General features: G+C 39.5%; 1 protein-coding gene across 3 annotated transcripts in view; it reads right to left on the reverse strand.

Moving 5' to 3' along the window:
• PRSS12 (serine protease 12) overlaps window positions 1-12,038 on the reverse strand; it is a 65,915-nt gene that overhangs the window by 34,364 nt on the left and 19,513 nt on the right. For all 3 annotated transcript variants that reach the window (XM_005290310.5, XM_024106411.3, XM_005290312.5), the window contains 3 exons: window positions 6,259-6,437; window positions 5,196-5,337; window positions 2,625-2,821 (listed from right to left, as the gene is read on the reverse strand). In XM_005290310.5, the coding sequence (XP_005290367.3) occupies window positions 2,625-2,821; window positions 5,196-5,337; window positions 6,259-6,437 (518 nt within the window). The remainder of the gene's footprint in view (window positions 1-2,624; window positions 2,822-5,195; window positions 5,338-6,258; window positions 6,438-12,038) is intronic.

The raw sequence follows: 12,038 nt of genomic DNA on the forward strand, positions 1-12,038 counted from the left end.
ATTCAGAAAATTTGATAATGCAAAATCAGTCTCCCAGTCATTGATATGAATTAGTGAGATTTCTACTAATTATGTACTCTTACCCAAAGGCCAATTGCATATATTATTATTCTAGCTAAGTACTTGGACTGCAAGTTTCAAAAAACTGTATCATAAAAAGCCCTAAGGGTATAATTCTCATTTACACTAATGCCCTTTTTCAACTCTTGGGCAGAGCCAGAGCCTTAAAGTGGGCATAAATTCAATTTGAGGCCCCTTAACTCTGTGTAAATGAGAATCAGCTCCTAAATCTTTTGGTAAGTAGTACTTGATATATCTCTAATACTTTACATTAGAGTTCTTTCCAATAATTGGACAAGCTATTATTCCTTCTCACTCTCCCACAAATGGAAGACAACTTAGCTAGAAAGCCAGTGACAATTACTGCCTACCCAAGAGGAAGAGCAAATAATGGGCCAGATTTTGCCCTTAGCAAAACTAGTGTTAATTTGGCATTAGTCATTGGGCTGAATTCACCCAGAGTTATCTTATTAAAAGCGAAAAAGCTTTAAAACAGAATTATTTTTAATATTAAAATGTTTTTCACTTCAATTTTTTTTATTATTTACAGTTTACCATATATTTACATTCTGCAATTAACTCAGGCTGCGCAATTACATTTATTGCTCACTTTCTCTTAGTTTCTAGTCAGTTACATTTTCTGGGTCTTATATACTAACAAACCTTTTTGTTGTTGTTATTGGTTCCTCACCACTCTATGGGAAATATTTGAATTCATAACCCAAACTTGTTAAGTGTAATAAAAAATGAATTACAAATTAACATCTGCAGAGCATTATTTTTTTTAACAAAAATGTGGTTTGTGTCTTAAACCAGTTGTCTATCTCCCTTTCATGTTTATATTTAAAAATACTCTTTCTTATACTCTTCCTCCACTGAATTCCTCTTTAGAGGAAATATTTAATACTTTCTCAAGTGTTAGGAAACAAATAGTAACAATATAGCCTTTGTCTTCTGTCCAACCAGAAACATTACAGCAAATCTCAGTCTCATCTTTATTCTTCTGTTGTAATGAAGTGCTATTCTGGAAGAACATGATTTTAGTGTAAATTATACTCATATTACCCAGATAGGGAAAGAAGATTTTAGCAATAAAATATATGTATTTTATTGTTACCTCATCTTGTTATATTTTAGCAAATAAGTCTAGATGTGTGGAATTAATATGACTTTCAGGTGAACTGAGGGGGATGAGAGAATGTTACCCTATGGATACATTTAACTGAACTGAATCTTGTTCAGCTAGGATTATGTTATATAGTCTCTCAAATGCAGCAGCGTAAATAGTTTGCATCTATGCAGACAGCCGCCATGATTTGAATGCCTGTTATATGGGAGATGAGAAGGTTTATTTCTAGCAAACATACTGTAGCAATCTCACCCATATGTAATCATTGGTTGTATGATACCACAATAATAATAATAATAATTAATAATAAATAATTTGTGGAGTTTGGGGAGCAGGAGGTTTTGAAGGGAAGAGAAGAAGGAAGAGACAAGAAAAAGACTGAAGATGTGAAAAAAATGTAGTAAAATACTGTATTATTTTTCAAAGGAACCTCAGGGAGTTAGGCACCCAAATCCCTTTAAAATTCACTGGGAGCTGGAGAATAACTTCCCTAGGTTCCTTTGAGAATCCAAGACCCAACAACTACTACAATATATTTGGGTAAACTTTTAAAAATATAGGCAAAGATTTTACAAAATATGTATCTAAAGATAAGCTCCTACATCCATATGTAGCCAACTAAATAAGTAACCTCGTTTTCAAAAGTATTGAGCAACCTGTAGCTCCCATGATAGTCAACGTGTGACATTTTTGATAGCCAGACTACTTATGGATTTCGACACTTATCTTTAGGCACACATTTTTTAAAATCTTGGCCATAATAGTTTGTTTCTTCTCTTTAATGCAACTTAACCATATTTCACATCAGAAAACAACTTCTGTGTTTGTACAGTGCCTTGCACAATGGGGTCCTGGTCCATGACTGTGGCTCCTAGGCTCTACTGTAATACAAGTGACTAATAATGATAATAATACAGAAGTAATTCCATGTTTCTAATCATTTTCACAGTCCATCTCTGAATGCCCTCTATTTCTCCAATCTCTCTTTTTTAGATGGGGTGTAAGAACCTAAGTCCATAGGGAGGTGTACTACTGATTTATCATTCTTTCAGTTCATTACAACTTGCAGAGTACTAAGTGAAAGTCAATATGCCATCAGAAGGGGCTCACTGGGACTAAAACCCCATCCAGTCACAGATTTAGGTTTCATTGGCTCTGGATTCACTGCATTACAGATTAACATTGTTTCCTTATGCCCTGTATATTGATGTTCCCATATGCAACCTTAACAGCTCCATGTGCTCTTCAAGGGGAGAGCTTTCTCTCTCCCTTCACATACACATATGCCCATCTCTGACTGATTGAAAGCCTAACTATGTACAGGCAGCAGAATAAGTGGAGATTCAAATTTGTAGCATCTTTAAAGAGACTGCATTCTGCTTGAATCTGTACATAGAGGAATGCTGACATTCATTAGTTACAAAGAATGCCTTACCCAGTGAGAATCTATGGCTGTCATTATCTGGGTGACAGGTTATTCTGACATCCTCCTGATGGCTGCAGTCATGCTTTCCCCACTCTCTCTTTGAGCACTGAAGGATGGTTGATTCTTTTCCTGAGCAACTGACATCATCCAACCAGATAGGCCTAGTACTCTCTTCTGAGAAGCTTTCTGATGCACTTTTTCCATACCTGTGTAACAAATGCGTATGCATAATTTATGAGCAATACTGCACTGGGGATATATGATACTTCAGCACCGAAAAGGAAATGATTCTTTGTGGGTGGATAAAACCAACTGCTCTCAAGCACAAAGAGAATAGGTAAATTTAGCTCTGGCAAAAGAAAGTTCAGCTTCTGTTAAAGTCAATGGGGAGCTATTTATGCCTTTTCCAGGGTAAATCAGGGCTCAAGGTCTTCTTAAAGAATGACTGTCACATTCAAACAAACTTGAAAAACATTACTCTTATGGCCCTCATTCATCAAAGCACTTAAACATTGATTTTGGGACTTAAGCATGTTCTTAAAGTCAAGCATGTGCTCAAGTGCCTTGCTGAACTGAGGGCTCATAGACATTATATTCTGTATTCCATTTTCTGTCATTGTTTATTATCAAGCTTTCTCTTTTCTAATTCCCTTTACCTCCTGCCTGATTTATTTGGAAATGCCACAATCCTGGAAGTACTATAGCAGAATTACTTTCTATTGTATCATGAATAACGGATTATGACTTCAGAGAGTGAATAAATGAAGCAAGAGAAAGGCAATGTACATAGTAAAAGAAATTCCATTTGCTCATAGTTATCTCTGTAACCAGACACAATAGGAAAGGTGATGCAGAATAAATATATGACATCGGAATGGGAGTTTTGTAAAAGATGCACTTTAAAAAATAGTTTTCCAGAGCATAGCTGTTAATTTTTTTGAGCTAGATACAGAAATACCTATACCATGGGTAAGCCTCAGTGACTTTAATGGGAGTTCCATGGGCAAAAGATTGGCAAAATCAGACTTTTGGTTTAGCATGGTGAAGCAGCTTCTCTTTCCAAAATGTGTTTGGCCTCAGCCAGCAAGTAGGATGATAGAAAGGAACTTGGTGCATGTCTAGGGACTGAAGTGAGACAAAGTTTCTGATCTTTCTGTTAAGAGGCCACAAATGTCTAAAAGAGACTGGAGGAAGTGGTGATGGAGTTTTATGGATTTCAGCTCAGTTCTTTGCACATAGCACATATTACATCTCTACCCCGATATAACGCTGTCCTCAGGAGCCAAAAAATCTTACCGCGTTATAGGTGAAACTGCGTTATATCGAACTTGCTTTGATCTGCCGGAGCATGCAGCCCCGCCCCCCCGCCCCCCCCCCAGAGTGCTGCTTTACCGCATTATATCCGAATTCGTGTTATATCGGGAGGGATAGCTCAGTGGTTTGAGCATTGGCCTGCTAAACCCAGGGTTGTGAGTTCAATCCTTGAGGGGGCCACTTGGGGATCTGGGGCAAAATCAGTACTTGGTCCTGCTAGTGAAGGCAGGGGGCTGGACTCGATGACCTTTCAAGGTCCCTTCCAGTTCTAGGAGATGGGATGGGTCGCATTATATCAGGGGAGAGGTGTATTTCAAAAATTTAGAGGCACAATTCTCCTCTTCCAGGGTAAAAGTGATTCTCACGGAGATTGAGAATGGGAGTTTTTGGTATCCTGCAGAGAAGAAACAGGGTCTATGAGTGCAATGTGTCTCCATGAAACACGTCTGTTGTAGGTGGCTGTTTATAACTTCAGTAGTATGAAGTTATGGCTGAGCTATGAAGTTCTTTTAATCTCAAGGAGGAATTTTCCTCACAGCCCATCCTGAAAATAACCATTAAGAATTCTCCCAAAAGGCCTGACCAAAGCCCAGGGAAGGCAATAAGAGTCTTCCCCTTGATTTCTTCCTCTACTCATTTGATAGCATAAACCCAAGGGAAGGCAACCTATGGCACGCAGGCCAAAGGAAGCACATGAGCTGATTTTCAATGGTACTCACACTGCCCGGGTCCTGGCCACCAGTCCGGGAGGCTCTGAATTTTAATTTAATTTAATGTAAATGAAGCTTCTTATACATTTTAAAAACCTTATTTATTGTACATATAACAATAGTTTAGTTATGTATTATAGACTTATAGAAAGAGACCTTCTAAAAACGTTAAAATGTATTACTGGCACGCGAAACCTTAAATCAGAGTGAATAAATGAAGACTCGGCACATCACTTCTGAAAGGTTGCCGACCCCTGGCATAAACACATCAAACTGGCTCAGAGCAGCACTGTGTTAATGTTCTTCGAAATCTGAGAACAACCAGCTTCATAAATCATTTAGGAAATTACTTTTTGTTTTTTGTTCAGTGTTCTGTTTCTTATTGCAGTGCGATCTACAAAGCTTTTCACAATACAAAACTGATGCTCATGCGAATATTAGATAAAAAAGACAACACAGCACATTTCATAGTTTGCAGAGTATAGACAGTATTTTGCAAAGTTTTATCACCACTGCTAAACCAAGCGTTTAGTTTTCTCACATAAAAGGATCTTACTTAAATCCCAGCTGCCGACAAACCACCTGTGTATTCAGCTCAGTCCACCCGTCATCACAGACTGTGCCCCACTGCCCGCTGTAATATACCTCCAGACGTCCTTCATGACTGCCTTTCCGACCTGCTAGTCTTATTGCACCATCTGTGGCATTAGCAAGTAAGAAAAAGCAAGAATCAGTTCTGCTTAAGATGCAATTACCTTGTCATTCCCCAGGAAAAGTAAAAACAAAATTTACGGTATTGGGTCAGACCAAAGGGGTACCATGTCTGGCAATAATGTTTGAACAGAAGGTGAAAAAAAAAAATCATGTACCTGTCAGCTGTGCAGTGCTTTATATGTAGCAATTGTTCAAGTGCAATGGAAAAAATTTTAAATCATTGATCCTCCCAACTTTTACTCACATGACTAGTTTGCAGGACTGGGCTTTTACTTTGCAATGTCAACGTATACAGTTTATCTGTGGCTCTACACATTCATTTGTATATTCTCTTTATTTCCAAATTAAGCGCCATATACCATGGCTGCCATTAAAAAGTCAACATTCACTTACTTCCACTACACAGCTGAGATACCACTTACAGAAAAATACTACAGTATCTCATATACCACAGGAGAATGACTGTTGATAAATGCTGACCTTTTGATGGTAACCAAACAACAGCCCTCGCTCCACATCGAAATATCTATTGTTGTTGGTGGGAGAAGTATTACAAAATGAGAGCAGCATATGGCTGTAAATTTATATGAGCCAAATTATGCTCCTGATTTGCATGTATGGATGACCCACAGTACATGGATCTTGCACCTTCTGCATAGAAGGGAGATTGGTTACTCAACTGGTTTCTGAGATGTAAAGGCATCTTGCTGAATAGCAAGACCTTCTGTAGTTGCAAGTTTCACACATGCTTACAGCTGGTCCTGCAGGACAGGGCTGGCAGATTTTACTACTGCCTGTTGCTTGGCTTCAGTGCAACCAACAATTCTAAAACATATCACTCTTCCAAATCTCTCAATCCTGGGTCTGTAATTAATCATCAATATGCTAATTGCTCAGGAGACTACCTGTAAGAGGTGTGCAGGAAACTCCTGCATCTTCTTTGTGGCCACAGTTGTGTTCTCGCCAGGAGCTCTTTGGACACTGTTCTATGGACAGCTCGTTCCCAGTACAACGTACTTCGTCCAGCAGCACTGGGCCTGAGCCTTCTCCAAAGTAAGCCTGGCTCCATGCCTTGGCTACTCCCCTGTCCAAACATAATAAGGAAAGACTCAAGAATCACAAGCCATCCGAAAGAGTCTTTAACTTGGTGGTAGTGGCTGACATGTTGGATACCCTCTGATCAGCGTAATTAACAGCAGCAAATTTTCAAGTAGCAAGTTAGGATTCACAAAAATAGTTATCTGGCTGGTCCCTGGCATTACTTTTTTTAATCTCACAATTAATCGAAATTAATTTTTTTAATCTCTTGACAGCCCTATTACATACATATAACAACAACAACGCTATGTACTTCTATAGTGACTTTCACCTGATCTCAGAGCACATTAATTAAACCTAACCCCTCACCCTCCCTAAAAACAAACCTGACATGAAGTAGGTAAGCTTAATTATCCACATATTACAGATGGGGAAACTGTGGCACAGAAGGTCTTGACAAGCTTATACAGCAAATCAGTGACAGAACTGAGAATGCAGTTTTCCTACTTCTAGTCCTGTACTACTTTCACTACCAGAATTTATCTCCTTTTTCTACATAATGCTTCTTCAATACAAAAAACCTACAGAAATTCAAAATGTGCTCTTATATTAAGCATCATAAAAGACATTCTGTACTTTAACACTCAGTGATCTCAGGACTTTTCCATTTCTAATTGCCAGTATCCTATGCATCCATATATTAATGATCTTAATAGTTTGGTTTCTCTCTGTACAGTGGTACCTCTGTCTACACTTCTTTTCTCATTTTAATGAGCAGTGATTTTCTGATATTCTATTATTAGGGGAGTGAGTGGATCTGTGGACAGTTCAGAGAAACTGCTGGCTTTGGGGTTTAAGTACCTAAAGGATTAGTTTAAATTAAAATAAATAGTTGTGTAACAATTTTTATTATTTATTTATTTGTGTATGGGGAAGTGTGCTGCTACTTAACTAATTTGCTTTGAGGAAGTAAGCCATTGTCAGTCATATATTCTTAATTAACAACCACCATCTTTTTGGAAGTAGGGAAGGTTGTGTGTGTTCTTAACTTGGGCAGGCCTTGAAGATTTTGATCTTAGATTTAATCATTACAACCCCTAAATATCTTTAAAACAAATATTCAGATGCTTTACTGTGACTTTTCAGTCTTTATGCACTTAAAATTCAGACAGTCTGACAAGGTAAGAGGTTTCCTTTTCCTTGATTTATCAATTTTAATTAATTATGGAATCACAGAAATAGAGGACTGGAAAGAACCTTGAGAGGTCACATAGTCTGTTACCCTCCCCTTCTCCCCCCCAATCCCCCGTGCATTGAGGTAAGGGAGACAGGGGTGTGGGTGGGGGTGTTTGTATGCGTGCACATGCGTTCAAATCCATTTAATGCTTTGCTCATCCACCCTGTCGTATGTATCACTGAGTGCACTGCAAGCAAAGACAATGGGCATATCTAGACTAGGAAAAATGGTCATGCTTTAAAATGTGTTGGTAACTAATTAGCACCATTTTAAACATAACTTTGCATCTTATATAGAGAGGGCAGATAATGTTTCAAAACATGGAAACACTTGATTATGGTCAGCTTGTTAGCTGAGGGGCCAAGGCTTCTGGGAGTTGCTCTTCTTGTCCTCTCTCCTGGGTGAATACCTCCACTGATTCAGCTTCCCCTGTGGGCACAGAGGGCAGCAGGGTGTGGGGGGGTCAGGGTCTTAACATTCATTCAATGGAGTTGCACCAAGGAATAATTTGACCGAGTAGGATAAAGTAGGGGGTAACAGTTTCACAAGTGCCTAGGTGACTTAAGATCTTAAAGTTGCATTTTCAAAAGTGAAAGTCATTGGGATTTAGGCTCCTAAGTAACTTTTAAAAATGAGACTTAAATTTCTAGGTCACTTAGACCCAGATTTTTAAAGGTATGTGGTTCTAACTGATTTAGGAGTTTACGTTTCATTTTCAAAAATGATTTAGGCACTTATACGCCTAAATTCCACTGACTGTCAATGGGATTTTGGCTCCTAAATACCTAAGTCTCTTTCGAAAATGAAAATTAATCTAAATCAGTTATGCATTTCAACACTGACCACAGCAATACCAACATACTTTTAAAAATCTGGCCCTTAGGCCACGTCTACACTACCCATTGGATCGGCGGGTAGTAATCGATCTATCGGGGATAGATTTATCATGTCTCATCTAGACGCAATAAATCAATCCCCGAATCGACGCCCATACTCCACCTCGGCAGGAGGAGTAAGCGGAGTTGATGGGGGAGCCGCGACGGTCAACTTGCCGCTGTGAGGACGGACAGGTAAGTCAAACTAAGATCCTTCGACTTCAGCTATGCGAATAGCGTAGCTGAAGTTGCGTATCTTAGATCAATCCCCTCCCCCCCCCCCCCCCCCCAGTGTAGACCAGCCCTTAGACATTTTGGCATATGTTACCCACATCCATCACAGTAGCTTTAAATGAGAATTTTATTGCACTCTAATGTTATCTAGTGATTAAAATGTAGCTTTTTAGTACGAGAGCTACAGTAGAAAGAAAGAAAACGTCTGCAACAAAATGTTACCTGATACTTTGTGTACTTCCAAGAGTAAATACATAAGGAGTGGGGTTTTTTTTAAAAAAAGGTAGCATACTGCCATCACCTTGGCATCATTCTAAATGTCAACAGCTATTGTTATGGTTTGTTTTATTTTAACATTGCAATCACATCATTTTTTGGCATCTTACAACCCTAAGAACTTGTCTATGTGCAAAAGTTGTACCACTTTAACTATACTGGTAGAGTTAAAGTGACACAGCCCAGCAGTATGGATACTGTTATAGAAGTGTTTATACCATTATAGTTATTCCCATATGGGAAGGGAAATAAACTAAACTGGTTAAGGCATCCTTATGCAATTATCACTATCCACATCTGGGGTTGTACGGATAAAAAAAAAATCTGATAAAAAAAATCACACACTGAAATACAGTAGTTATGCTGATACAAAAACAGTATGTGGGCCAGGCCTTCAATACCCAGAACTCAGATAGCCTGATCTCTACATAGAGTAAGGATATTTAATCCCATTCACCTGCATGCATAAGGATGGTTTAGAGTAAGAATGGATTGGGGGAATCTAACAAATCCACTTTATTTTAATAATCTGATACTAAATACTTTGCTAAAAATGTTCTTGTATCCAAGTATTACATGACACAGCATATAATTTGTAAAATAAAAATAAAAGCTACATTTATTTGTATACCAATCTTTCAGTCCATACTGCAGCAAAACTTTTATCCATACTAAATTATTATACAGCTTTATACCTCTTCCTCCCAACAACATCCTCTGAGGGGTGCTCAGAACTTTTGAAAATTGGGATACTTATTTAGGCACCCACTCTTTAAAATCTAGGCCTTCCCCACCTAGTTTCTTGCAAGTGCTGCAGCATCTTGGATTTGTGCCTTTTTTTCAGCATCCCTTGTTTCAACATTTTTCCACCTTCATTTCTTTTCCCCCACTCTCGGTGTTGAGGGATCTCCCTTATCTTTCCCTATTCTGTTGATAACCTTTTAATATCCCATCCTAAAGCCCATGCATCATAATGATCCTCCCTCTGACTGAAAGTTGGATGGAATTCCTTCTAAGTACTACTTCTCTTAATTTGAATGGAGAAGTGAGTATTGGACCTCCCTAGAAAAGCATCCCAGGACAGCCATTTTAGGAACCATTGAAATCTGGTCCTCCAGCAACTAGAAGGACTAGGAATGAGCAACAGCCAATCAAGGCCCAACAGGCCATAATAAAAGGAGCTGTTTGCTGCAAGCAAAGCAGCTCCTGATGGCAATTGTGGAGTGAGTGTTCTTTAGTGTATATCCAAAGGAACCAGGCTGGGCTAAGGCCCTTTGCTACCACAATTGGTGGCAGGAGGTCAGTAGCAACATTGCTGATTCAATTCTAGAGAAGGAATTAAGCCCCAGAAGGGTAAGAAACCATTTTATTTATAATTGGCTTGGAAGGGCAAGGAACTTCTTCCAACTGAGTTGTTGTACCTGGTTGGAGTTTGGAATGTGTGACCCAGCTAGAGGGCTCAGCCACAGATCTGCTGAGGTAGGCTGACAGCCTGCAGGGGTGCTGAAGATAGTAGCAGCACCATGCTCTCAGAGGCAACTATAACCCACCACAGTGTGCGTCTCATTTTGTGAGAGATGCTTTAGTTAGACATTATTGTCCTTGCACACTTTATCACATGCATTAGGAACTTTGAGTTCTAACAACAGATATCTTGCTCTTATATCTTGCCCTGGGAAGTAGTACTCAAACCAAGTTTGGAAAATACTAATTTAACATGTAGCTAACATGTTTCATTTCCCCAGACCTTTGCAAATAGTAATAACCTATCTCAGAGAGGTGAGGTGAGGATTAAAGTAATGTCCCCTTGTCACAGAAGGGATAGAGAGCTCAATGGCCTACCCAAAGTCACAGAAAGAGTCAGTGTCATAGTCCAGGTTAAAGAACTCAGGAATTTCTGGCTCCTAAGCAACAACTCAGAGCTCTTGACCACACTTCCCTAAGCTAGTACTTCTCTCTTTTATGCCTCTCTTGGGAAAGGCACTCATTTGAACCTGTGCTGTGTGTTATCACAGAAGATGCCACTGTTATGTAGCACAATTGCCAACTCTTTACTGCAAGTCTCATGGTATCTTGTGTTTTTTCTTAAAGCTCCAGCTCACAGAATCATGTAAATAATGAGAATCTCTGCTTTTTTTCCTTTCTTTAATGAATTCTCTAGCCCTCTAGGTTGTGGGAAAACTTGAAAACATTAAGCCTTTAGGCTTTAAAATCGGAAGGCAAATAAAGATAACCACATCTATTATTCTTAAAAATCTCATGATTGTAGGACCTGACTCATGACTTTTCAACGCTTGTATTAGGTAGAGAAGTAGCCACTTCAACCAGACCTGTTCTGTTGTTATACTTTATAAAGTGCTGTTTTATTAAGTGATACAAATTTGGGTTAGGTACTATATATTATGAATCTGTAGTATGTTATATTGCAGGGGTCGGCAACCTTTGGCACACGGTTCGCCAGGGTAAGCACCCTGGCGGGCCGGGCCAGTTTGTTTACCTGCTGCATCCACAGGTTCGGCCGACTGCGGATCCCACTGGCCGCGGTTCACCGACCCAGGCCAATGGGGGTGGCGGGAAGTGGCGCGGGCCGAGGGATATGCTGGCCGCCGCTTCCCGCTGCCCACATTGGCCTGGAGCGGCGAACCGCAGCCAGTGGGAGCCGCGATTGGCCGAACCTGTGGACGCAGCAGATAAACAAACTGGCCCGGCCCGCCAGGGTGCTTACCCTGGCAAGCCTCATGCCAAAGGTTGCCAACCCCTGTTATATTGTGTGCTGTAAAGTGCAAAAATACACTAAGACCAATTTTTCAAGATGAGGTGGCTAATCCATATTTAAACCATTAAATAACAGTTGCCCAATCTTCAAAGATGCTGAGTGCCTTTACTTCCCATTGATTTTGAGGGGCTTTGTGGATGCTCAGCACTTCTTGATATCAGGCTATATTTATATACATGGCTAAATATGGACTTAAGAACCTACTTTTAGGGCATTCGCTTTTGAAAATCTTGGCCTCTATATATTATT

This window comes from Chrysemys picta, chromosome 5 (assembly GCF_011386835.1).
Source record: "Chrysemys picta bellii isolate R12L10 chromosome 5, ASM1138683v2, whole genome shotgun sequence".
NCBI classification, from domain to species: Eukaryota; Metazoa; Chordata; order Testudines; family Emydidae; genus Chrysemys; species Chrysemys picta.